General features: G+C 51.5%; 9 protein-coding genes across 10 annotated transcripts; 5 read left to right on the plus strand and 4 right to left on the minus strand.

Annotated features, from left to right (window-relative positions):
* Positions 1-922: 922 nt before the first annotated feature.
* On the plus strand, positions 923-2,524 carry AAFC00_004199 (uncharacterized protein; the record flags this gene model as incomplete). The annotated part of the gene is made up of 1 exon (XM_069343801.1): positions 923-2,524. The coding sequence occupies one exon, from the start codon at positions 923-925 to the stop codon at positions 2,522-2,524; it is 1,602 nt and encodes a 533-aa protein (XP_069202351.1).
* Positions 2,525-3,241: 717 nt separating this feature from the next.
* On the minus strand, positions 3,242-4,795 carry AAFC00_004200 (uncharacterized protein; the record flags this gene model as incomplete). 2 transcript variants are annotated; one of them, XM_069343803.1, is made up of 1 exon in its annotated part: positions 3,242-4,795. In XM_069343803.1, the coding sequence occupies one exon, from the start codon at positions 4,793-4,795 to the stop codon at positions 3,242-3,244; it is 1,554 nt and encodes a 517-aa protein (XP_069202353.1). The 2 variants fall into 2 exon arrangements, with proteins under 2 accessions (XP_069202353.1, XP_069202352.1); XM_069343802.1 differs by having other exon boundaries at positions 3,242-4,786.
* Positions 4,796-6,827: 2,032 nt separating this feature from the next.
* Positions 6,828-7,947, plus strand: AAFC00_004201 (uncharacterized protein; the record flags this gene model as incomplete). The annotated part of the gene is made up of 2 exons (XM_069343804.1): positions 6,828-7,159; positions 7,218-7,947. 2 exons carry the CDS (start codon positions 6,828-6,830, stop codon positions 7,945-7,947), a joined length of 1,062 nt encoding a protein of 353 aa, XP_069202354.1.
* Positions 7,948-9,105: 1,158 nt separating this feature from the next.
* Positions 9,106-10,794, minus strand: AAFC00_004202 (uncharacterized protein; the record flags this gene model as incomplete). Its single annotated transcript, XM_069343805.1, has 1 exon — positions 9,106-10,794. One exon carries the CDS (start codon positions 10,792-10,794, stop codon positions 9,106-9,108), a length of 1,689 nt encoding a protein of 562 aa, XP_069202355.1.
* A 3,828-nt stretch (positions 10,795-14,622) lies between these two features.
* On the plus strand, positions 14,623-15,455 carry AAFC00_004203 (uncharacterized protein; the record flags this gene model as incomplete). The annotated part of the gene is made up of 3 exons (XM_069343808.1): positions 14,623-14,689; positions 14,763-15,234; positions 15,293-15,455. The coding sequence occupies 3 exons, from the start codon at positions 14,623-14,625 to the stop codon at positions 15,453-15,455; spliced, it is 702 nt and encodes a 233-aa protein (XP_069202356.1).
* Positions 15,456-18,195: 2,740 nt separating this feature from the next.
* AAFC00_004204 (uncharacterized protein) lies at positions 18,196-20,128 on the plus strand (the record flags this gene model as incomplete). The annotated part of the gene is made up of 6 exons (XM_069343809.1): positions 18,196-19,262; positions 19,316-19,513; positions 19,570-19,654; positions 19,711-19,759; positions 19,810-19,908; positions 19,962-20,128. 6 exons carry the CDS (start codon positions 18,196-18,198, stop codon positions 20,126-20,128), a joined length of 1,665 nt encoding a protein of 554 aa, XP_069202357.1.
* Positions 20,129-21,712: 1,584 nt separating this feature from the next.
* On the minus strand, positions 21,713-22,450 carry AAFC00_004205 (uncharacterized protein; the record flags this gene model as incomplete). The annotated part of the gene is made up of 1 exon (XM_069343810.1): positions 21,713-22,450. One exon carries the CDS (start codon positions 22,448-22,450, stop codon positions 21,713-21,715), a length of 738 nt encoding a protein of 245 aa, XP_069202358.1.
* A 203-nt stretch (positions 22,451-22,653) lies between these two features.
* Positions 22,654-23,013, minus strand: AAFC00_004206 (uncharacterized protein; the record flags this gene model as incomplete). Its single annotated transcript, XM_069343811.1, has 1 exon — positions 22,654-23,013. The coding sequence occupies one exon, from the start codon at positions 23,011-23,013 to the stop codon at positions 22,654-22,656; it is 360 nt and encodes a 119-aa protein (XP_069202359.1).
* Positions 23,014-24,720: 1,707 nt separating this feature from the next.
* On the plus strand, positions 24,721-26,497 carry AAFC00_004207 (uncharacterized protein; the record flags this gene model as incomplete). Its single annotated transcript, XM_069343812.1, has 3 exons — positions 24,721-24,990; positions 25,053-26,334; positions 26,388-26,497. 3 exons carry the CDS (start codon positions 24,721-24,723, stop codon positions 26,495-26,497), a joined length of 1,662 nt encoding a protein of 553 aa, XP_069202360.1.
* Positions 26,498-26,936: the final 439 nt, after the last annotated feature.

Genomic DNA, 26,936 nt, shown 5'->3' on the forward strand with positions numbered 1-26,936 from the left:
ATCAAGCGGTCGTTATAGTCGACCAGGGCTGTATCTCGTCGGCGCACTCACAGACTCTAGATGGATTCTAGGTTACTACCTACCTTATCACTCACTGTACTCTACATGCTACAGTGTGGGTGACGATCGTGACGGCATGTTTACACGGGTATAAGCCGGACTTTGGTATCGATGAATGTGCTTCACCTATTGGGCTACTGTATCTATTGTACAATAGCTGAGGTGCTGTAGATAAGCTAGGCAGCGAACAAACCTTGAGGGACTCGATGAGCCGCCAAGGGGGTCGTCGTAAGGCTTCAGACGGCCACAAAAGTATGCCCAAGTGTAAGCCAACAAGGTCCTATACCGAGAAGACGACTCGAGACATACCACTCACCCCGGAGCCCATGAAACACAAACCAAAAATAGCGCGGGACGGAGGATTCAAGGCGTCATCCGGTCGGTCAATCTGTATAGCTAGCGAATGGCAATGCCCCCAGACCTGGGTGTACCTTGCAGAAGCTGTGGATCATGCGCTGCGGAGGCTTGGAAAGGCTCGGAGAAGAGATGCGAACCCGCGGACCAAGGCGGGCTGGTCATGCGTCAGCTTTTGCGGCTTTGGTTCTTATCCTTTGCACTGCCTCAACATCCATGGTCACTCCATGAAGCGAGATGAACATGACTTGTAGACACACAGCTTTATTATATGTTGCATCACAGCCATATACACAGCTTGGTCTGAAACTAGGACCTCGGAGTGTTGTAGATATCGGAACTGGTGTACTACTAACCCACGAGCCTTCATCATTGCCACCACCCCTCCTCGGACTGAATTTTGAGCTGTATTTTGAGCCAGAGGCAAACCAGGTAGCTCACCATTGACATACATTGTAATCCATAACGTGACATCACAAATCCCCAATCGCGACATAGACCTGTTAACATGTTGGACGAGAGCTTGCCGGCCTTCTTTTACAAGAGATCGCCAGATGGATTGCTACACAACACTTCGATCTTCTTCTCGCAACATGGATCTGAACCACAACCGGCATACCTGCTACAACGAGCAGATCCCTCGGCCGCATACGCAAAGAATTGTTATGCTGCTGCCATCTTCGACTCGTACAACCCAGAAGTGCTCTATGGAGAGGTCATGATCAAACCGGAATGGACCCAAGCGAGTCTATCCGCAGAGGAAATACGACGAAACAATGGCATTACCCCACCGCCGTCGCCTATTCTCCCTACCGAGTTTACCATCCAGCTGTATAACCCAGATCAGCAAGTGGTGGTGGTTCAGCGGCCAGGATCGTGGGGCGGCAGCGCCTCATACGAGTTCAGCATGCCTCAGACCACTTTCCGGACGCCATCTGCATCATGTCTCGATCGCACGCAAAATGACCCTGCTGCATCGGCGACTACCCCGAAACTGAATTTTGTGTGGCGAAAGGAGAGCAAGCTGGCCAAGGATCTGACGTGCTACATGACGGGCAAGTCGACGGCGACCGTGGTCAAGAGGAAACATCGAGATCCAGACATCACTGTTGCTCTTTACCGCTCATTGCGAGAACTCACCATTTACCAACCTAATCTGTATCGTGTCGAGATGGAAGACCCTAAAGGTCTCGAGGTCGTTCTGCTTCTCGGCGCAGCCATCATCAAGGATCTCTACTTCTCATCAAACATCCACCAGACCTTCAATGTATCCGAGCCCGCACGGAAAGCCTCGCCCCGCCTGGCACTCGGACCCGTGGGACCGCTTGGTATAATACCCATGCGACCCAACGGTCTGGCTGCCAAACGCAAGTCGCTTCCGAGACTCGAGACGACACCACCGAGTAGCGCCAAGCCTGCCGTATCACCACCCGCAGACCCACGCACTCAATGGGACATTGACGCCGAGACCGCCCGTCTGCGTGCCCAAGTGGAAGCGGAAGAACGTCAGGTAAAGGCACAGGAGGCCGCGCGACGACGCGAGCGCGAGCGCGCAGACGAAGCCGAGACACAGCGACTACGAAGGATGGTCGAAGCCGAACAGCGAGAAGCAGCAAAGAGACAAGAAGCGATAGATCGCGAGACGGAAAGACTGCGGAGAGAATACGGAGTCCCTCAGTCGCCGCCACAGCAACAGCCGCAACGTCCTCCCGTGCCAGCGAGAGACGAACGGCACTCCGCCCCGACAATGGGCGCCATCCCCGAAGACCACTATCAGCACCACCAACCAGTACAACCACCACAGCAGCCACTTCGATACCACAACAACAACAACAACAACAGCAACCACCTCCGACCCGGGCCTCACGCTCCCCAGCGGCAATCAAACGGTCTCTACCTGCAACCCAGCGGCTCACGCGCACACGCCAGTTCCGCGGCGGTGATGAGCGGCGGAAACCCGAGCGCCAGCGCATCAGCTTCGGCCGATACGAAGAGACGCATGAAGAAGAAGAGTTTCTTTGGGCTCCGGAGCTCGAGTGATGATAGCACCTCCCGGGATGGCGTCGCGGGACAGCAGAAGCTGCAGAAGAAAGCCAGCGCCATGTGGTGATTTCTTTTGATTCTTGTATATCTATACACGGCGAAACCTGTGATTTCTTTGCACGAAACGTACAATGCCGAGGCAGCAGAAAAACAGCACCAAAGAGGAAAGGCATGATGACTGCTGTAGAGAAGAAGCCGCCGCTCTTCAGAGTCTCGTGGCAGCCACTACAAAACTCGGGCAGAGGACGCGGTCGACGCAACGCAAGCGTCCGTGAATGATCTGGCCCATCTGCCTCTTCAAAGACTCGCTACTTTAAGAATAGCGAGCAGACAGAGGGGATTGAAAGCCTTATCGCGACCGTGTAGGGGCTATCGCAGCTACCGAGAAAGATATGAGGCAATGACAGGTCCAGCTACAGCGTACGCCACGCCTGTGTTCATCCATCGAATGAGAGGGAAGAAACATCATGGCGACTGCAATACGCGTCTCTAGAAGGTTGTTGTGCCCCAAGCTAGCGTTGAGCTGGCATTGATTGCCTGCCAGAAGGGATGTTGAAGACGGACAGTGAGACATGTAATGTTCAGGATTATTAGCTTGAGGTACAAGAAAGTCTAAGATAGATTTCATGTCTGAGAATCGAAAACAAACAGCTCTATTCCAAGCCACTCTATGATCTCGTAATCCAAAGCTCCATATCATGCTCTGCTCCTTTTCCCTCGTCTACCCAGTCATCTACCCACCCACCTACCTATTCACACCTATCTACTTATCAATCCCCCTCCCTCAATACTCGTCCCTGAAAACCATCATCCTCTCCCTGCCCTCATCATCAACCCAGGCCCTGAACATACCCCCACAGTTCAAATCAGCAACCACGGTGCCCCTAGGCCCACGACGACGACGTGGGGAGTTCTCGAACTCGATCCCAATCATCCCCCCCTCGCCCTCGCCCGTCCTGCCGAATCTGTCTCCAGCGCTCTGCTGCAGCATGCCGTTCGGGCCGGCGACCTGCGCTACTGCTGCTGCGAGATTGTTCTTACGGTTGCTTTTGTCACTGGTTGGCGAAGAGAATCGGGCGATGGCGCACGCGGTTCGTGCGGCGCTTAGGCGCAGGAAGGAGTCGCCGTTTCCCGTGCCTGATATTGCTGCTGCTTTTGTTGCTGTTGCTGGCCCTTGTGCTGGTTTGTTGGAGGGAGGGACGGGGATCTTTTCGGAGGAGGGGAAAGAGGTGGATGAGGGAGAGGAGGTGAGATAGTGGTTGGGAGTGGTGATGGGGAGATATGTAGTTAGGCTGGGCAGACAGTCTTTCACCAGGCTATTCAGGAGCGCTGTTGTCATTGTGGTGGAAGTAGAAGATGGGTATATGCGTGAGGGTTGCTGCTGCTGCTGCTGCTGCTGCTGCTGCTGTGGCGAGTAGTCCATTCTCTCTTGCTGTGAGACTGTGAGTTGCTGTTGGTAGTGCGGTGCCGGAGTGACTTCTTCTTCCTCTTCTGTCCATTGTTCGGCGAAGAAGCCTGCGCCGATGGTGGGTGTGTCTCCGATTCTATGGGCTACCTTATTGGTGAGACCACCCGTGGAGGTCGCGGTACACAGCACGCCTTGGCCATCGAGCACGACGCAGCCGACAGTGCCCTGCGGGAGATATTCATGTCCATCCCAGGAGGGGTCATTCGATACAGAGAATGCATGTGCATCATCGACACTGGCGTCATCTACAACAAGCTTTTCGTGCTCGAGTGAGGTCGAGGAAGGATAATCAGCCTCTCTCCTCTTCCTCTGATACGTAGCTTCATCAGTGCTCAGTCCCAGCCCGCGTCGATGCTCGTCCCATCGCCGCTTCGTCCAGTAATAGCTCGGTTCGCACATCTCCATTCCCCACGAAGAAGCGAGATCGTGTACGGTCTCGCCCGCGAGCTGACAATGACCGCCCGCGCCTCCTCCGTCCTCGTCTTCGCCTCTGATCAGCATTTCCCGAGCCATCAGAATCGGGTTCTTGACGCGTGACACCAGCATGATGCCCACGCCTCGTTTGCGATACCCCGAGGATACCATGACCGAGGCTTCGAGTTCGTGTGTGCCTGACCGCGTGTAGACGGCGCCATGGCCCGAGTTGAAAAGGGGGTTGTTCTCTAGTAAACTCACGGCATGAGTCGCCACATCGAGGGACGTGGCGCCTGGTTTCGTCAACAGTTTTTTCGCTTCTGCTAGGATGGATAGCAGAGCGCTGCGATAAGCTTGATAGGCTGTTGGAGTCAGATTGGCCCGCGTTATGTTCCCGGCACCGCCGTGTATGATGATCCGTGGGGTTATTGGTTTTGATGATGCCATATCATCCATGTCGGCTGCCGATGGTTGTTTGGTACGAATGAGAATGGTTGTGGGTGTGGTGTCTGAGAAAGAGACATCTACAGTATGATACAGCTATACCTTCTGCTGAATAGCATGATCAGTCTTACCTACTGTACCTACCCGATCAAGTTAAGTCGCGGCCTCAGTCGGGCAACGTCGATGCCGAAAATGGTCGCATTGCGAGGCCTATCATAGTACTTGTATATGCTGCTTCGGTAAAACCCACAGAATGGAGGAGGGGGAAGCAGTCGTGTCCTATCTCTACTTCAAGCTACGACGCCTACTAGCGGCCGCCTGAGCAGCACATCAACGCGGTTGTTCTTCGCCTGTGGCCAAGATACTGTAAATTATGTTCTAGAACAAAACCCAGTAGACTCAGCGTCGACGGGTAGCTACTGTACTCTCGGGGGACTATCAGCCCTACGGCATAAGACCTGGGGTAATACAACAGCTACTATGCACAGCTGAACAAGGAAAAGATCTGAATGTGAGCGGAAAGAGATAATGTCGTGCCTGCTACCTAAAGCCCATGGTTTCAAATAAGGGGTCCATGCTGAAATGTAAATAAAAGACTTGCACCTGCTGCCGCTCGTGTCATGTTCGTGGACTCGTCAATTCCGCCTCCTTTCACCTTTCTGGTACCTGGCGTCGGGGTGCGTGCAGCTGTTATCCCCGTCGCACATTCGTCTTCCCCGATATTGGTGCAAGCCACAATCTGAAGGTAGCAAAGTTTCTTCAGCTCCTCATCACACAAAAGGAAAAACCTGCATGTTGCCATGCACATGAAACTCGAATCTCTCAAACCACAGGTCATGGCAATCTTTCCAGGCTTCGAGGTTGTTTGACTTGAAAGTACTTGCGAGAAATCGCCGTAGACGGACCTGTTGCAAGCTCCTCGAGACACGTTTTCAACAGCTGCGGGACAGGGTCCTAACTCGGTATATTCGGGTGAACCCACAAATTCTACGCCACTTTTATCAGGGTCTTTGCGTACTAACTTTGATTGCGGATCCGCGCCCCAACTAATGGCCCACAAGCGTCGATCAATCTGATTCTGGCTCGGTACGCCATGGCGGTACGAAGGGATCAATTTGGATCCTTGACAGGGAATCGCTGCGTTTCGCGAAACTTCTCATTAGAAATGACAGCTCAGGGCTCGGCCAATGCTTGATTTGTACAGAGTACCTGTACGCAGGCTCTTGCTGCTCCCATCCCTTGCTGTCCGGTCTCGCCGGTCCTCACCGCCGGAAAAGATAAGTGGCGAAGAACCGAGCTCGTCAGTGTTGCGTGATGATGAGGTTTCTGTTGGATGATGGAGAAGCAGTGGTCGACGTTCGTCTCGACAGTGTGGTTGGTGTCACTGTTCACTCATTTATTCGCTCATCTTATACATAGCATAGGTAGCAAGTCTTGTATCCAAGGATATCTTATCTGTCTTCCCGTAGTATCTTCTCATGAACAAAACAAGGCACATCACACGACCTGAAACCTCGATTGGACATAGATTCACGTTTGTGTTTCTGGAAGCCCCAGAAGCGCGCTCTTCTCACCTCTAGTCAGAAACGGAATCGCCTTGCTCTCGGACCTTGCAAGCACCCATCGACGCGCGACTGTCCTTGCTTTTTATCTTCCCCGGACGACGGCAAACTGAGCTAGTGATTAGTCCCTTCCGAACGGGAACCTAACACGTACGGAGCGTCCACGGCAGCGTCATCACTCCTGAATGTTGAGGTCAGATTCGCGCTCGACTTTTCATCACAATCCACCGCTTGCACCACTTTTTCTTCACTACCACCTACTACCTTGCACATCTCTTCACTTCACTTGACTAAACAAGTGGGCTACCTGCTAACGTCAGCAAAGACCCAGTTTGCCAGCTTTCTTCTTTCTCATCTTCCTAATAATTTATCAGGCTTTCCTTCCTGTCTGATACGCCTTTTATCTTCCTTCCTTCCTATACTCCAACCAACCTCCTCAACCACTCCCAAGTCCTCAATCCCTTCTATCTAGCTACAAAAAAATGAACAGCTTCAGAGTCGCCAGCCGCGCAGCTCGCGCAACCCGGGCTTTCAAGCCTTCTTTCGCCCCGGTCAGCCAGCGTGCCTTCCTCAGCCGCTCTGCTGTCCGCCGTGACCCTGAGTCGGTGAACGAGAAGCACATTAACGTTGTTGGCTACAAGGGTGGCCAGCGCACTGAGGAGGATCTCCCCGTCAGTGCAAAGGACGAGCCTGTGGCTCCCCCTGGTCAGGATGCTCAGGCTGTCGCTACTCCTCTGAACCTCGACATCCTCCCTCAGCTCACTCCCACTCTCCGCAAATTCACCCTCCCTGGCAAGGTTGCCGTTGTGACTGGGTAAGTTTCCTTGGTCTTTTATATATACCATTCAATTCGCTTATTCGTGTTTCCCCAGTGGTGGCCGTGGTCTCGGTTACAACATGGCTCAGGCACTCGCTGAGGTCGGCGTCTCTGGAATTGCCATTATGGATGTGCAACAGGAGCTTGGAGACAAGAGCGCCCGTGAGCTCAGCGAGCAGACTGGTGTAGACGTCAGATTCTACAAGGTTGATGTCCGTGACGCAGACGCAATCAAGCAGGCTGTCGGAGACGTCGTCGACCACTACGGTCAGATCAACGTCCTGATCAACGCCGCTGGTATCGCCGATTCCAACATCAAGGCCGAGGTTTATGACACTGAGAAGTTCCGCCGTCTGTTGGACATCAACATCACCGGTACTTTCCTCGTCGCTCAGGCTGTCGGTCGCAAGATGATGGAGCTCAAGACTGGTGGTTCAATGATCAACATTGCCTCCATGTCCGGCTCGGTCGTCAACTACCCCCAGGAGCAGTCTTGCTACAACGCTTCCAAGGCTGCCGTTGTCCAGCTCACCAAGTCCCTCGCCGCTGAGTGGGCTCGTCACGGTATCCGTGTCAACTCCATCTCTCCCGGCTACATGGACACCGCCCTGAACCGTGTTCCCGCTCTCGATGCCCAGAAGCGTATCTGGATCGACAACACTCCTCAGAAGCGTCTGGGTTCCGTTGACGACCTCAACAACCTGGCCGTTTACCTCGCCTCTGATGGCTCCGCTTTCATGACTGGAAACAACTGCCTCATCGATGGTGGATACACTCTGTGGTAAATGCACACACATCGCGGTGGTCTGGTATGGCCCAAGTCTATCGCGGAGGATCTATATACCCATACACCCTCTGCGGCCTCGCGCGACAATATCTTTTTGAGGACGTGGAATATTTTCCATGTACCTCCGCCTGATTTGTTGTTGTTATTATCGAGCATTTACATGGCGTAGGTTTCGGACGAGGATGCTTAGAACCGTGTGTATATTAGATTACATGCGGATCGCGATTGCACGCCGGGGATCTTTGTTATCCCTGCGTGGCTGGCACTAGTCCAGGAAACAGAGATACCACAAGGGGGGGAAAATGTGGTATCCTGAGTCTTCTTTTCTTCTCTTTTCATTTCGGTTAATGACGATGGGACGCGGGGGTGTTTATGGTAGCTCAGGTGTTTTTATTCTCCGTCATGAGTTCCTGTGAACTCGAAAGTCAATCAATTGCTCAAATGCGGCCGGGTCCGCTTGATTCATCCTCTTTCTGCCTTGCTTGCTCGTGTTGTCCTCTTATCTGGTTGTTTTTGCTTCTCATTTCATGCATGTGCCAAGCACATGAACATTTGTAGCTTGGAAGATACATCGAATCCATAACAGAGTTAAGGCAAAGTAGAACAGACACGAAGCAGCATTGAGCCCGTCCTCGGTTGTCACTAGACATACTCCAATAACCTAGAGGTATGTGTCTAGCATATATACAATAATATATAAGCCTTGGTAAAGTAGGGTAAGGTACTATTATTAGATCCCAGTCATAAGGAGGTACAGGTAAGGTACCCTCCCACATTCCCCCGCTTTCACGGGGCCTTGAGTCAGGTACTACTAGTAGATGAGGACGAGGTGGTATGGCTGAGTAAAATACTTCTTAGGAGGAGAACGAGAAGGCAGACAGGCAGGGTATAGATGGTTATATGCTTATACGAGATCAGGTAGAATATGAGGCGCTGCATTCTTGAGATGTATTTGATTATCAGATGGGCGTCAATGGAAACGCTATCTACAGTATCTATCTAGTAACACAAGAAACGAACCATTCAGGTGGGTTGGATCTGTATAAATGGTGTTGTAGTGATGGCAAGCAAGCAAGCACGCAAGCAGAGAAGCTGCCGAAGAGTAGGTGGGTATCAAAGCGACGCCTCAAGACCGAGTTGCCTCCTTCCTCTGTCTCTACCTCGCCTCGATACCAAACAGCCTGCCCCTCCCCTCTCTGGCCCTGACAAGCAAATACCACAAACAGCAAGCCCAGCAAAGCCCGACGCCCACCCAACTATGCGCCGGCATACGAAACTTACTCAGAACGGCAATCTGGAAGGCAGAGCGCGGCACACTCACGAAATTCGCCGTCAGGGGGCTCGTGGCTTTGATGAGCAGCAGCGTCGTGGTCGCGACGGCGAAATTGGCCAGGCTGCCGCAGAGGGCCAAGAACCAGAACCAGGGCACGTCGAGGAAATAGCAGTTTCGGCGGATCTGCCTGAGCTCGCCGGAGAGTAGCACGAGAGGGATCAGGAAGGCGATTGTCAGGATCGAGGTGTAGTGTAGGGTGCGCCAGTAGGCGCGGGTTTCTTCTTTCGTGCCTGTGCTGACGGAGGTGTTGTCGGGCGAGGAGAGGTCGTTGTTGGTGTTGTTGTTGCTGCTGCTGTTCAGGGTGTCGTCTGTGACTACTAGGATGTCGCCCTGGGGGACGAGGTCGGAGACTAGTTGGCGGTAGGAGCGTAGCAGAGCGATGGGGTAGAGGGCGGCGAACAAGGAAGAGAAAATGCCTGCGAGGACGGATTCGTAGCTGACGCGCTCGCCGGGTCTGATGACTGCCATGAGGAGATTCAGGGTTGCGGCGAGCGTGGCAGACAGGGTCTGAACAGAGTGGTTCTGTCGTAGGAGAACGCTGGTCAATATGAGGGACAGCGGGATGATGAGAATGCGCGACAGCATGTACATGGGCAGGACAGCGTAGGCGTAGGAGATGTTGCTCAGAATGATCCTGAAAGTAAAGATGATGGCTACCGGGAGGACGTGTCGCACCGCCTGAGTCTGCCATTCGAACAGACCTCCGCCCGATATGCCGCCCGAGCCGTGAGTGAACCATCGCACGATATTCGTCCACGCCGACTTGTGTCGTGATCCGCCTCTGTATCTTGTGCCTCGAGTGCCTTTCGAGTAAGCCTGCGGCGGCGCGACTATGCACCCCAAGCCGACTTTGTTCAGCGGCGCCTGCAGTCCACGTGTCAGACTGGCGAGAGCCAGAAGGAGCAAGTGCGTGATGCTCAGTTGGATCAGAGTCATGGTCAACGGGTAGGGAAACTTGTACGTTCCAGTCCAGAAGATGAACCTATTCATCAACAACAGACCAAGCTGACAGCCTCCCACCCAAAACACCAGCAGTCCCAGGTATAGCCTCCAACCGACAGCTGTGCCGTAGAAGAACCTCCCTAACCCCCCTCTTTTCAGCACTTCTTGCGCAGAGAATCTCCCACGGCTGACCTGCGACGATGCAACGAGGGGCCTGCCCTGGTCTCCGTCTCCTGTGTCGTAGTCCTCGTCATCTTCCGATTGAGCTGCGCTTCTGACTCTGGTAAGAGGAGACGGCGAGGGAGACGGTGATATGTCGACGAGTGGAATCGCAGCAGATGACTCTGTCGAGGCGTGGGGAGTCAGATACGACGTTCGCGGCACCTCGTCTTCGTCCATTGTGCCTCCTCCCTTGATCCCTGCCCGGCCAGCCTCCGTGTCTGAATCGTCGAGAGACAAGCTCCTGCGGCGGCCAGTGAAGTTGATTTGGTTGTTGGAAAGGGCGGATCCTAGGTAGTGGGCGGCTGGCTTGAAGAACCCTTTTGATGCAAATGGGCTTGGGCGATTCATGAGTGTTTGTTCGTCATTACAATTATGTTGATGTCAATGCAAAGGCTACCGAAATTCAAGTTGTTATTCTATCGTGCAGACAGTCGTCCTCTTATTCAGTATCTCGAAAAAAAAAATAAGGGTTGTGAACGAGGTAGATCCAAATTTCCATGCGTACGCAACACAGAGTGTTTATATATAAAAGTAAAACAACGACTTTTTGGAGATTGTTACAGCTTCAATCCCTGCAGGGTCTCGAGCTACTCCGTATTGATATAGTAGATAAGGTAGCTCTACCCTAACAATAATGTGCTGGACAACACCGTTCTTGAATCCTGCCTTGCCGCTACTCACCGCCTCGTTGCATAGCGAGAAGGGTGAGAATCGAGCAAGTAGAGCGATGGATTTTCCTCTTATCATCTTGACTGGCTACCTTGCAGTACAATCCACCTAGGTAGGCTACCTCCAATTGAGGTGTCTAGATATACCCTTAGGATTAATTCAAGGTGCCCTAGCTACAGTGCCCTACTGCTTGCTGTAATTGCTATAAGTACAGGTACTACAGTATCCTGAACATGACTAAGGGATCTCAAGTTCCACTTGCTACACCGAGTCGTCTGCTGCGCTACCAGCGGTACTCGAACTAAGCCGTCGGCTTTGGATCTGTACTACGTGCTTGGCGCCTCGTTCTATCAACGACCGGGGTTCACAGGTGCAGTATGCTCGACCTGATGTATTGCAGATTGTACCAGATATCCAAGAGCCAGTTAGTGATAATCCAATAGGCGAGACGACCAGTGCAAGTTGTACATCATAAGGCTTGCCCCAAAGTGCTCCTTTAATCTCATTTCATCGGTCTCTCATGCTCTATCACTGGCGTGGCGAATGAGAATACACTTTGGACTCTTGCGACAAAGACAGCATGACTTGACTCGTCTACTCGCTATCAGCCCATCAAGGCAACATGTTCCAGGTAGACAACGCCACTTCTCCACCTTTGTCACTGCATCCGCGACTTCTTCCTTGTCGTCTGCATCCCAAGACATAGAGTCATCATATCCAATCACCATGGCGGAGCAAGTGTCCCGATCCGGGCGCAGTGCTGAGCCTCCGAAACCAATCCTTAATCAGACTGAGATGAGAACACTACTCAATTACCTGCATCTATCATCATCCTCGGAAGGCGAATCGACCAACGTCGACCAAAGCCAAGTCGTGGAAGCCAAGAAGAAACCTGCGGTCGTCTTTCTCTGCATTGATCTCGAGGCATATGAGTTCGCACAAGACAAGATCACCGAGATCGGAGTAGCTGTCTTGGACACACGTGAGATAATCGATACTGAGCCAGGTGAAGCATCTTCTTCGTGGCTCTCAAAGATTAAGACTCGCCACCTGAGAGTCGAGGAGTACAAGAGGCTTGTGAACAAGAAGTGGATCCCTGGATGTCCCGACAAGTTCAACTTTGGCCTTTCTGAATTTGTTCCTCTGCAAAATGTGCATTCTGTATTGACAGACATCTTCAAACACCCCGATGGCGATCAATCGTCAGTCACAGAGAAGCGCAAGATTGTACTTGTAGGGCACGGTCTGAAGAACGACACCGACTACTTGAAACTTCTTGGCTTCTCGCCGCCGATAGCAGACAACATCATACGCCACCTTGACACCCAGAACCTGTGTGGCTCTACGAAGAAGAATACGACAGGCCTGGAGCGTCTCATTCGTGGACTTGGTTTGGAACCTACTAATTTACATAATGCCGGCAACGATGCTGCCTATACTCTCCAGGCACTGATCATGATGGCCGTCCAGCACACACTCGAGCCTGAAGCCTATCTTCAAGCGATTCGAGATGTTGTTATGCCTGAGACAATGAAGCAAAGGCTTCGCAGAGAAGCTGCAGCTAGAAAAGCCGTCAGGATAGAAAGGGAGAAGGCAGCGGTAGGCAAGAACCCCCAAGCTGCTTTGCAGGCCACTGGAGCTCATCAGTCCACGAGCAACCAAGATGGAAAGAACCGCGGTGAACGTGATGTCCCTCGCACAGGGAGTAATCAACACGCACGTCAACATCCTGGGAACTGGAAGCAGCGCACGCCGAGACCGCATAATTCCGAGGGACGTGGTCCCACCCCTAGACGCATGTACACGCGACCTTGCGCAGAGCCGTCTCCTGGTCAACAGCCTGTCGAGGGCCACCGCCCATACAGGCCCATGACTACGAGAACACAGCCAATAAATAGACAGCCAGCGGGCCGGGGGCAGCCAAATACAGATTCAGATCATGCACTGCCTACTCACGATGTACCTTAGCGAAAGGGACATCGTCCCGGAATTGCACCTCCTGAGAATGAAGCACAATAGCGTAGTACGATCGCGATCAATGCAACAATTATCCCGGGCGGATCGTGCGCGCAGCTCCTCCCCATATCTATCTCCGAGTCAGCGAACAGTGGCCGATTTGCCCGCCGTAGGGGTCTATTGATCTTCTGGGGACACCCACCTAGGAGCGTTCCCCGCCTGGTCTTTAAGAACATAACGAGACTGTTCCTCCGGCCAGCGACATCGTCATGCGTGACACCAACAAGTATACCATAGAGTCCTCTACTCGGTATGGAATACCACTTACGCTGTAGAAGCGATACCAGTAGGGCTTGCGACGAGATCACAACAGAATACCTCGAGCTTGATCTGTCCGACAAGCCACCCTCTCGGATCTGCTCATCCAAAGTTCAGCAAGACTACCATTCGAGTTGGGACGAAAATGACCAGACTTCGAACGCGATCTTCGAAGGTGAAATATAAGTAATAGAGCACTTTGTTGTACATAGCATTCTAGCACAAAATATCAAGACAACATGATTACTGCTGAGGTCACTAGTCACACTCATACCTCAGACTATCGTCCTTTTACCAAGCGCTATGAAGCCTCGTAATCTGTGAAGAGACACAAGCCCAACACAAAAAGCAAGCCTACCACCACAGCAAGGCAAAATATCTATTGTGCATAGACACACAGATATAACTATCCAGCAGATCGAGGGATAGCTGAGCGGAAAAAAAATGCAAAGGAACAGGCTCCAACCGCGATTCGAACGCGGGACCTCACGCAATTTGAACTCAGGGTAAGCCCTAAGCGTGAATCATACCCCTAGACCATCGGAGCTTGCAACAATCTGTTTTACAGGCTATTGATGCAAGGTGGAAGAGCTTGTGCGTATATATTTCTCTAGCGTTGGGTCCTGCAAGAATTGATCAAGGGACGGCGTTAGATGGGCGGGTGAACGGGACGATCTTCCATGGCAGTACGGAGTCGATTGGAGAATGGTCAAGGCATGTGTTCGAATCATTTCAATCCTAAAGGAACACCAAAAGTCTCCCAAACAATGCTATAGAGTGTCAATGATAAGATACTCGGTGAATAATCACAGGTCGAACCAAAAAGCATAATTAGTGGCGGACTTCATGTACAGATCCGGACGAGATAGCCCCCTTTTATCACATGCCTCGGCCTTTGGTCATGTCAAAACACCGATCCCTCATGTGCTCGGGGAGGGGCTGATACGATAAGGTGAGGTTGTACGGTAAAAGCACAATAAGAGGCAAAGTGACGCTCTCCCCCCACTAAGCCGGGGTAAAGGGTCGAGATTGTGGCCCAGTTTTAGGTAAGGTCACTCGCAAATCATAAGCATTCGATAATAACGAGGAGAGCAGAATTGTAGTTGAACCTTTTGTTCTTGTTTCATCCCTAATAACTGCACCTTCCACCCTCGTACACTTTTTTTTTCCGTCCATCAATCAACATCCAAGACGAAGCTTTACAATAGTCAAAGCGAAGAGATACTCGACACAATGGTTGCCGACGCGCTTATCTACCACCCTGCCGTCACGCATTACAACAAATATGTCGCGACGACCCGTAAGTCCATGCCTACCTACAACAAAACCCGCGCGCGCGCCACGATGAGCTGATCAACATGTCCGTCGCCCAGTCGGTCGCGACAAGGTGCTCCGTCTAGTGCAGTACTTTTCGCGATTCCTGTCATGGTACCTGCTGCGCACAAATGCGACGCAGGCGACGGTGACGCAGTTCGCCAAACTCAAGGCCAACCTCGGCCTCGTGCGAAAGGCCATGCGCATCGGCAAGTTCGTCGAGCACTTCAAGGCCGCCGCCACGGCCTACGATGCCAGATCCGTTGATCCCTTCGTGCGCTTCTTCACCGCTGGCAGACAGCTGGGCTACGCGGGCTACATGAGCTGCGACACGTTGACTTATCTCGATGCTGCGGGTGTGCGGCCGAGTCTGGCGGCTAAGAGGTTGCAGAGAGAGGCATACAAGTTCTGGCTTGCTGGGTTGAGCTTCAGTGTCTGTAATGGCCTTTATGCCCTTTATCAGAGCAGACAGCAGGTCGCTTCCCAGTCGGACGATGCGGAGAAGACGATTGAGATCAAGGCGGTTCAGAAGTATGTGCTTGTCACACGATTACGGGTCTCGACGCAAACCTAACAACTCTCACTCCAGGCTCCAATCTCAAACCCAGGTTCAGCTGGTCTCTGACCTGTGCGATCTGACTATTCCGCTCTCGGCTCTCGGTTACGTCAGCCTCGACGATGGTATTGTCGGTCTCGCTGGCTCACTCAGCAGTTTGCTTGGAGTCTTGAGCCAGTGGTCCAAGACCGCTTAGGAGATGATGATGACGTTGAAGATTAAGAAGAATTATACTCTGGTGTTGCTCGTGCGTGAGTGTTTCCTATCGCAATACTGTACAGTTTCCTATATCCAATGTTATGCTGCAAAGGCAATTTTCTACCAGGACACTTTTCGTGATTTCGTCAATGTCAAGCTCCTTGTTTTGACCTTCCATTCACTTGACCCTTCGCTATAACCCAGGGTACATATATTCTGGGGCCTAGCAAGGCCTAGAGATGTCCTTTACTATACTCTGTGTCATCATCGACGTGTCGTCGATTCCATGTCATGGCGAGTCGGATTGGTCGCGTGTCAGCATTCCCGGTGAAAATCATCCGAGAAGTGTGTCGAAGTCAACTTCAATTTTTGCCATGTACACAACTCAACGCACTTTCTGCCCAAGAAAAGTCCGATTGCGACGAAAAGACCGCCTAGCATGGACGTAGATTCCCACTTAAATACTCAAAACTCGGCACCTGAGACTTGAAGGCATTGCTCAGACGATAATTGTGAGGTCGATCATAGTAATGACCATCAATGAACAGGGTCGCCCTCAGGACGGGCCGCCTTCGGCTAAGATGCTCACGAAGCCATCGCTCTCCATCGTCTGCAATAACGTCGCAGAGCAATTTCTCCAAGTGGGACAAAAGCATCCACGATCTCGGAACTCATTTCAAGCTACAAGTCATTTACTCCCCGTCATCGCTCTATAGCCCTCAAGTCCAGCTACGCGACGTCTCGACGAAGGGCATGCAGTGGTGATTTCACAGCACCTGGTCTGTTGACTATCAAACCTAAAGTGGTGCGACCGACTTCGGGGCAGGTCTTGAGCGTTGTATTGTTCGCGTCGCTTGGTGTTTGAGCGTATGTGAAGATTACTTCATACACGCGAAAAAGTAGTGGCAAAGGTGGTATCGCAGGACGTGAGAACAATGTTTAGTTGTATAAGGCAGCGACTCGAGCTAGGCCTATCTGGATAAGCAACGACCTACTGTAAGGCGCATCGGTCCAAGGGAAGGCCACCAACAACGACAGGGTTTTCCAGAACCTCCGTACGTTCACCTCGGATATCTAGGGGAATAACGTACGTTTTTACCACACGCAGCGGTCCGGCTAGGGCGTAGGAAGAATGATCCGATCAAGGAAAAGGTGAGGCTTTTGTGGATCACAGCAGGGACTAAAAGCGCGCTATGGACGGGAGTGGCACATTATAGTGACCTGTCCGAGGAGTCTCATGGTCGTAATTCGTTCCTACGCGCTCGACAGGAGTTCCCCCGTGTAGTCCGTAGTATCGTGTCTGTTCTGTTCCCTGGATCATTGTGACAGGAGATCGGAGATATATTCGGTCGTATACAAGTATGATGCTGATGCTAGAGGTTAGGCTTCTTTAAGCGAGCAGGCGATCTCGAAGTCTTGGCCATGGTCGTGTGTATTTCATCGAAGATATCTTCCTCGTTGTTGCTTGGTACTCTTCGCTTTTCGCTCTGATCATACAATAGCACGGCGGCATTAGTCTGCATTACAATGAAATACAGGATCAATGGTATTGTCGAAACGCCACAATACACACGTTCTTGTTGTCTTGTAAAAATCTTGTGGTCGTTGCCATAAGCTGTCTCGTCTGACTCGATGAACAGGGCTCGGATACGCCCGGCGCTAAAATCGCTTGCGCTCGAAACCGAGAAAAAATGCTTCCAGCCGCGAACAATACTGGTCCGCTACATCGCCTCGACTTGCGAGTCCCGATTGCAATGACTGCGAGCTATATGCGAAGTCAGACTCAAACAGGTCTACTCTATGCATGATCATCATCTCAACCTAGAATCGCATACGATGAACGCCAACTCGTGGCGCCCGATATGCTTGGGTTGGCCAGGCTGAGACACCAGTCTACCAGACAAGTCACAATGGATCGAGATGCAGGATGATCTGACCGTCCCAGGTGCAGACACTCGCTATCTCATATTCCCATACCAGCGGGGGAGTCACAAAACTCGGACCCAAATCGAACTATAGCAAATGATCACGGAGGAACATCATCTGAGCGTAAGCGTAGCAAGACCAACGACGAGTATTCACGATAAGTACACTGTACACATCACCGTCATCCAACAGAGTCTCCTGCTTTTTTTTCCTCTTCCATCTTCCATATTCCACCACGAAGGATTCATATTTCCGACGACGGGAACAAGAGCAAAGGAAAATAACTTTCGTCACGCGAGGGCAATAAACAACATAAACGTTACATGTAGTAGCCCAATGTAGGTTTTCAGGATTATTCTTGGCATCGAATGCCGTGATGGTTCGAAACGCATTGATCACTTTCTGGCTTTCGCGCATCACCACCGACAATACATCAGAGATATGTCCGAGATATACACCTTCAGTGGCATATCATTAACAACCAAAGTATCTCAAAGAACGAAGAGGCGTCGTGTACTTCGTAACGATAATCTGGACAGTGCGCGTCATAAGACGAGCAGGGGATATGTTTCACGATGGAACCGGTCCAATGCAACATGCGGGTTCGAGGCGTTTTTCTATATATATGTCCACCCCGTTACATGTTACGCTTGGATATCCCATACTATTCCCTGGATGTTATAGAGAGGCAAACCCAAGGCCCATAATCAAAGATCATTTAATATTTCGAACTGCAATCCAGTGGTCAACGTCAACGACAGACAAACATATCTTTCATAAATCCTTAGTGATTTGATTCAACTACCACCACAATGTCGACGAGCAACAGCTCAACAAGCACGCTAGGCCATGGCGAGGCCAAAGACGATGCCCGCGAACCGTCTGAGCCGAAACTAGACCAAAACACCCTCAACAGAGTACTCAGTGATCCAACGAACTTGCCTTACCAAACATTGTCCGACAATGCAGACATGGCAGAGTACACGCAAGAAACCGCAACAGGTACACGACTCCACGAGACCTTTTCCCATGTGTCAGGAAAGATGGAAAAGTATGAGCTAGTAACGTTCACGGAGAACGATCCCGAGAACCCGAAAAATTGGAGCAAAGCATACAAGTGGTATTGTACCATGGTCGTCGCCTGTACCTGTTTTGTCGTTGCCTTCAACTCAGGTGTTATCACTGCCGATCTGCCCGGAGTCGAGAAGACATTTGGAGTCAGCGAGGAGGTGGCCCTACTCACAATCACCGTGTTTGTGATAGGATTTGGCGTCGGACCCATGGCCTTTGCGCCCTTCAGTGAAACGTATGGCAGGAAACCGGTCTATGCGAGCACATTGCTTGTCGCAGTCATCTTCATCATTCCATGTGCCGTCGCTCAGAACATCGGAACACTCATCGTGTGTCGACTCATCGATGGCATAGCCTTCAGTGGTCCTATGGTTTTGGTCGGTGGAACACTTGCGGATCTGTGGAAGGCCGAAGAGCGGGGCATTCCTATGGCTGCGTTCTCTGCTGCACCATTCATCGGACCCGCAATCGGACCCCTTGTAGGCGGCTATCTGTCTGAAGCCGTGGGCTGGAGATGGCTTTACTGGATCCAACTCATCCTCTCGGGCTTTGCATACTGTGTGCTCGTCCTCACCGTTCCCGAGACCTATGCTCCGACGATCCTAGCTCGTAGGGCAAAGAAGATGAGGAAGGAGACCGGCGACGACAAGTACAAGAGCGAGATCGATCTCGACACGCGACCGGCCATGGAGAGGATGAAGATATTCGTTCTACGACCGTTCCAACTTCTCTTTGGCGAGCTCATTGTTTTCTTGATTTCCTTGTACATGTCCGTCATCTATGGTCTGCTGTACATGTTCTTTATTGCGTGAGTTTTTATAAGCTGTGTTTCTATGGAGTTCAAGCTGACGATTTCTGCAGTTTCCCTATCGTGTACCAGGAGGGCAAGGGGTACTCTGCAGGAAAGACTGGTCTGATGTTCATTCCTTTGGCTATCGGCGTTATTGCGAGTGCAGCATGCTCCCCTTTGATCAATATGGACTACATGCGCAGAGTGAGGAAGTATGGCGGCAAGCCCCCGGCTGAAGAGAGAATGGTTCCCATGATGTACTCGTGCTGGTGAGTAGAATGTGATGATACGGCAGCGCTTCGAACGACGGACTGACTCTGAATAGGTTCATTACTATTGGCATGTTCATATTCGCATGGAGCTCGTACCCTCATCTTTCCTGGTGGGGACCTGCAATGGGAGGCTTCTGTGTAAGTATACGCTAAGCAGAACAAGCCACGATTCGCCTCACTGACACATCATCCAGGTCGGATTCGGTTTCATCTTCTTGTACAACAGTGCTAACAACTATCTCGGTGAGTGATTTCTCATGCTTCTCTGTCTGGCTTCACTAACAAGGAAACAGTCGACTCCTACCAGCATCTCGCTGCATCAGCACTGGCCGCGAAAACCTGCATCCGTTCATTCTGGGGAGCCGGCGTTGTCCTATTCACAGAGCAGATGTGTAAGCAAACAGTCCTTTTTACATATGGCATAAGCTGACATGGATACTTCCAGATCATCGTCTCGGTTACCAATGGGCAGGAACGCTCATGGCGTTCATCGCTCTCGGATGCTGCCTTATTCCGTTCATCTTTTACTTCTTTGGTGCAAGAATCAGACAAAGATCCAAGTACGCCTACGCAGGTGATGAGGAGAACAGTGTTGGCAAGGCGGTTCAGTAAGAGAAGCAGCGATGAGAGATTGAAAAGTGATGAGCCTCAGAAAGGTGGAAGATACAGTCATAATGAAGAGAGAAGAAGAAGAAGAAGAAGAAGAAGGAGAAGAAGAATAATGCTGGCAGAGGCTGCTTTGTCTTCTCACCACAAGAAAACTTGAGGACAGCGACTCGACACGAACGGTACCACTTTCCAGCCCGAAGACCAGAGACGAGGCGAGTCCAGTTGAGTCAAGTCGATTCAATACAGCAAAGTGACCATACGACGTCAACCAACAACGGCAAGGAGCTGTGCATCATCCCAAATCGGCGCCATGGACTGGGGTTTCCAACATTAGCTCAAATCAACATGCGCAGCGTTTGAGGAGTCACGAGACCAATAGACGGCAGTCATTTTCTCTCTCCTTATTGACGCGTCGAAGAGGGAGTTTCCCCTCCGCTATGAAGTTTTGTTTTCAGACGGGAGGTGCTTCAAAACATGGGAGATGGTACAGAATATAGAGCGAGAAAGGACGTTCCAGTAATTAGAGAACCTTATAGACCAGCGATCGAAGAGCACATATCATAATATCGGCAACACAAATATCATTACTTCCATTCCATACTTGTAGTCAGTAGTCGACAGGATCGAAACACTGACTTAAATTCTCCCAGCCTTTCCTTCGCTCCGCCTTCCATCCGCCTCGCACAAACGATAAGACACTGAGATTTATTCATGTTTTGAAAGAAAAGAGAAGCTGACCTCGCACTAAGTAAGCTTTCGCGAAAAAAAAGGAGCAGTCAGTCAGCGTTGATGTGGTATGCGCTGTCACTACCACCACACACACTATGATTAGCGATAATACAGTAATGCATATACACTAATCAGATGCGCCGATAAACATTACCTCAGAAAACCGGATTCGAGAGGAGAGTGACTAGACCCAGAAACGAGGATCCAGGATCTCAGAAGAGCGGCTATACCACTCCTGGAGAGAGATCAGCTATCCGAGCTGCGCTGAGCACTTATGCACTACTATGCACGACTGACTCCACTCTTGGAATTGCACTCTTTTATGATCAACGGAATAGCGTGAGTAATAGCATACTGGGAAGGGTCATGCCTGCCTCAGCGAGTGCGTAAACGCATGCGTCTCTACCCGACCCCCCTGGAGGGGGGGGGTTTGGTGACTTTGCTTTGTGTCGGTCTTTGGCCCTCCCTGGCTGAGTATAGTCGCTCTCGGGGAGAATGGCGAGATGTGAGACAAAACATGTGTCTCAATTTCTGGCTTGTGACCTCGGATCTCCATGAGACGCGGTTTAGCATAGGATACACTCGGCGAAGCAGGATTTGGGGAAGTCATGACTCGTGTATATGTGTGATGTGTATATGTATAGGTATATACTGTATGCTATATGCTAGAGAGCAAAAGACAAGCCGGGGAATAAAACAAGAAAGGAACCAGCAAACAAAGATCTGATATGGACAGACATTACCGCTTAAACGCCTCTTGCTATGATTCCGGAAAAAGAAAACTCCACAAATGCCTGCCAAAGGACAGGGAGGGGCTAGCAGCGATGAAAATGCATGGGAAAACCGAAACGACTGCGTTCATGCGTGACTCTTGAAGAGCATCCGGAGTCCACTAGGCTCCTTCTTCTTCGTGGAAGACTTCCTCGATTTCTCCTTGGTTGTCGTAGACGAATGTGAGTCTCCATGGTGATGACGACTACTCCTGCTGCTTTTCTTCGTCCTACTCGTGCGCCCCGTGCGTGTAGACTTGAGGTCGTCTTCGCGCATGACTCCCTCTTCGATGAGCGTGCGCGTGGCGCCGGGAGTGATGAATTCGCCTTCGACACTCGTGCCCATGCTGGCTTCTTCGGCGTCGGCGATGCCTCGTCGCCACACTTCGATCCGGCTCAGCTCGCTGTCGATCTCGCGGAGTTCGTCGAATTCTTCTTCTTCGTCTGCTGCTGACTCGGCGATCTCGGCTTGTCGGGGTGGTGCCGGGAGAGGTGCGGCTTGCTCGAGCATGGGGCCGTCGTCGTTGCGCTCTTTGATCTTCTTGATGATCTTGTACCCGCCTAGCATGATGATGGTCACGCCTACGCCGACGCCGGCTGCGATCAGGAACTCGGGAGATGCTAGCAGAGCAATGACGGCTGGAAATGAGCCCTTCATTGCCGTGATCATTCCTGGCGCCATTTTGCTGGCGATGTTGCTGATCTCGCCTAGAGTGAGAGCGACTGCGGCCAAGGCATCTGGGTTCTTCTGGAGGTTCTCGATCATTGCAATGACAGAGTGCTGGACGCAATTTGCTTCATCAAGGAGACCCTGAAGCTTGGTCATCTTGCTTCTCAGCTCGACTTCTTCGCCGTGCGGCCGTAGTGGAAGGGGAGGGGGTAGCTCGCCGTATGCGAGGTCCTTGTCGATGTCATTCACAGATGCTGACCGAGACGTCTTGGGTCGGCTGACCTCTCGGACTGGAGCCTCTGAGTGTCTGCGTACTAGCTCATTATTCCGAGGGTTGTCATTCACGTCGTACTCGAGTCTCAGATTCGATGGTCGATGCCGAGGGGGGTGTAGAGGTGGTCATTTTCGTAGAAGCTGTCGGTGTATCCCCTCTCCATGATGGGCTTTTCCCTATGCGACCTCTCGCCACGAGATCGTGAAGACTTGTGAGAGTGTCTCGAGGAAGCTCGTGATGCATTGCCATCATCTTCTATGGCCAGTCTTTCTATCGCCTTGCGAGCCTGTCGTTCTGACTCCTCTGCATCGCGCAAAGCGCTGATCTCGGCTTTGCGCTCGCGATAGGCCGACTTTGCCTCCTTGAAGACGTTCACGAGGTGTTTACCAGTACTGACGACCTTGCCGGACTTGTTGACTACAGTGACGGTCTGGCCTAGAGCCATGTCTTATAACATATGGTCTGTGCTGTTGGTCCGAAGAATAGAGATGTCTTCAAAGGCTTGACCAGCAAGCGAGATTATAAAATGTGAATCTTTTTGTGGATATAAATATTGTGACTGGAAAAGGAGGTGTAGAAAAATGGAAGAATGTGGATACTCGGAATCAGAGGGGGCGGGTGTTGGTTTATGTGGCGGTGAACGGGAGATGACCAAGATCAGTCAAGTAGTGGTGAACAAAGACGTGGTTTATATCTTTGTCCTTCGCGGAACAAGAGGAAGATGCGCTAGCCTGCGCAAGCCAAGCGAGCTGTCCAAACACATGCTGGACTGGATTAAACCGCTCGTAGGCGTTTTGCTGACTATCTCCTAGGCCAACAACGACGACAGGCTGTGTGTGATGAGCTGCACATCCAGACTCGACCCCGGAGCATGGGGAGGCAAGCCGCAGCCAGTCGTTAAGCGGCGGGAGTGATGGCTAAACTTCCCGGGAAACGGTAAAACAGCGTGTCTGCACGCGAATGGTGGAAAAGGTCTGGAGCTTTGGGCGGCAAGCCTGAATCGCGCTGGTTAAAGGATTATGACGACGTTTGGCAGGTCGCGAACTTGGAGGAGTATCAAACCTTGTGAACAGCACTAGCGATATCTTCGCTGGCAACACCAGTCTACAAGGTTCAGCGGATCCCTGATCCAAGCACTCTCACCTCTACGTCCTTCAGATGCTACACACATTGTACGTATCGAGGAAGGCCTCTCGCGCGACCGAGTCTTCTTCACTGGAGAGTTTCCCCGACGCGTACCGCCATCCCGGTACACAGCCACAGACACCGCCACGAGTAATGTCACTGCATTGCACATGTGTAAGATATGACGGAACATTACATTCCCGGCGACGCGAGACCGACCACTTCATCTCTGCGCAGAGCCTCATGTATGCATGCATGCATGCATGCGTGGATGCGACAGATGGTGCGCTGGGTTGGTAATTTCGTATCGACCGCTTCTCGCAATTGCGACGCGCCATTTTCTCCGATTGTATACCAGCAGATGTTCACGTAGATCTTCCCGCCGGATTCCATAGCTTCTTGCCCGACGATCGACTGCTTTACCCGACAACCTCTGTGCGCAGTGAACAAGGTCCGTTGTGCGATAGGCGTAGTAGTGCCTCCTTAGGGCGGGGTGATCACTTTGCTTGTAGTCCTTGATATGGACCGCATGCGTCCAGCAGGCTAAGTCTAATTACGGACCAAGATGCGAATGTCATACCACCTTACGATATCGCGGCGTAGAGCAGCATCCTTATCATGTACCATACAGCATTGTTTACAGAAGCTTCAGGTGCCTTTTCGCTAACAAACGGACAAAGTCGCGGAACAAAACCTTGAAATCCCGAAGCTTGACCAAGTCGCAAGGGAACGCTGACTTACAGTACAGCTCGTCCACCTGTCTAAGTGACATAGATTCCGCCAATACCTGAAATGGACGGTATAATCGGCCCAGATAAGTCACGGTGTACCACCTATCTGGGCCGAGATGTAGAGTGTAGATTGCTCTGAGGTTTGGTCGCTTCTCCGCTGGTTTGATACAGTCATGATACGGCATCGGAGCTCCCTCATACGATATGATTCATGATAACAATACCCCTCCATCCCCAGATATCGCGTGAAGGTATAACAACATCCACATCTAGTTGACACAACCAAAGCATAGAAAATGTCTCTTGACTGGAAACGAGTTGCCGCCGACAAGCGCGATTCTATATTGGCTCTGATTCCTGAGGAATGGCGAATCTCCGCACCGCCTCCAGCGTCTGAACAGCGAGATGTCACGGGCAAGTTCATTCAGCAATATCTCAATCCAGAGGAGATCGAAATCACAGAGTCAGGCGCGACCGATATTGTACACAAAACATCCACTGGTGTCTGGAGTGCATATGAAGTAGCAAATGCTTTTTGTCACCGAGCCGCAGTAGCCCATCAGCTGGTAAGCATTGACTATCACTTGGTCTGGGACACTTGGATGTCAGATTGCTTACACGACCCAAGGTCAACTGCTTACACGAGATCTTCTTCGATGCCGCACTCGAGTCAGCCAAGGAGCTGGACGAATACCTTGCCAAGAACAACAAGCCCATAGGACCACTCCATGGTTTACCAGTATCCTTGAAGGATCAGTTCCATGTCAAGGGAGTGGAAACTCACATGGGATATGTCGGGTGGATCGGCACATTCCAGGGCAAGAAGAACACGGGCAAAGAGAAGGTCTATGAATCGGAGATGGTCAAAGAGTTGCGCCAGTTGGGAGCGGTACTGTACGTCAAAACAGCTGTGCCTCAGACCTTGATGAGTGGTGAAACAACGAACAACATCATTGATTACTGCTGGAATCCGACCAACCGGAACCTGTCAAGCGGTGGCAGCTCTGGAGGAGAAGGTGCGCTGATCGCCCTCAAGGGTAGTCCGGTGGGGTTTGGCACAGACATCGGAGGCTCGATTCGTATTCCTGCAGCATTCAACGGGCTTTATGGCCTCCGGCCAAGCTCAGGCAGATTACCTTATGAGGGCATGGCAAACAGTTTCGACGGCGCTCCCAGTATCCTCAGTGTTGTGGGACCTCTTGCACCGACGCCGGAGGCTCTGAAGCTTGTGACGCAGGGCATCCTGTCAACACAACCGTGGCTCCATGACCCCCTGGTCATACCAATGCCATGGAACGCAGACGCAGAGCGAGAGACATTGGAGCTCGCAAAGGCAAAGAAGCTTACTTTTGCCATCTTCAAGCACGATGGCATGTGCGCTGTACATCCGCCCCTTGCACGAGCACTCGACATTGTCGCCAAGAAGTTACAAGACGAAGGTCACAAAGTGATTGACTGGAAGCCACCGGGTCACAGACGACTAGCAGAGATATGCTCAAAATCGTTCAGCTACGATGGTGGCGCAGATGCTAAGAAAGCATTTGAGCTGAGTGGGGAGACGGTGAAACCCCACCTTATCAGTGTCACGCACACGGATCAGGCGAATGCGAGCGACATCATGGAGAACCAGGTGGACAAGAGAGAAATGCAAAAGGAGTATATGGAGTACTGGAACAGCACAGCAGAATTGACAGGAACAGGGAGACCTGTCGACGCAGTCATCTCCCCCATGGCACCCTTTGCGGCAGCGAGACCGAACATGTATACCTACCTCAAGTACACAGGATTCGTCAACGCCTTGGACTATACCAGTGTAGCAGTACCAATCACTCGGGTCGACAAGGAGGTTGACAAGCCCTACGAAAACTTCAGACCACAGGATGCGGTGGATAAGCTTACACAGGCTCACTGTAAGTTGCTTCATGGGAGTATCGTGTGACAGTGTGTTGACTCTACGCCGCAGATGATGCAGAGATATACGATGGTGCGCCTGTGGGCTTGCAATTCATCGGTCGTCGTCTGGAAGAAGAGAAGATGCTGGCGGTGGCCGAATATATGCAGACGATCTTGTGAAGTAGATATTCAGATAGAGGGACATGATGTTGTCTCAGTGAATGCCTTGGTCAGTAGATGATGACATGAAAATTGCAGCTACCTACCTACCTAACCTTAGGAGTGAAGAGTTGTTGTGTGCCAGAGTGTCAGTGAAGCTGGCTGGGAAGGAAGGATCGCTGCTGCTGTGCATGGCATCCCACAACGGTGTGAATTTGCTGCGCAACGTAGTTTCCTATATTATCGAGGAATCAGGATTACTTTGCCAGCGATCAAGAACATACCTTAAGGTAGATGATGCACTGTAAGATAATTATCGTGTTATCCTGAGACAGCGCTGCTCTGTAGAGAATAATAAGAAAGGTCAAGGAGCATCTTGCCTCGGACTAGGGCATAACTTCGGCTTTTGAGCTTGGTGTATCCAAACAACCTTGACCTTTCTCATTGCTTGCAAAAGTCG

Source organism: Neodothiora populina (genome assembly GCF_041146345.1).
Source record: "Neodothiora populina strain CPC 39397 chromosome Unknown canker_contig_17, whole genome shotgun sequence".
Classification (NCBI taxonomy): Eukaryota; Fungi; Ascomycota; class Dothideomycetes; order Dothideales; family Dothioraceae; genus Neodothiora; species Neodothiora populina.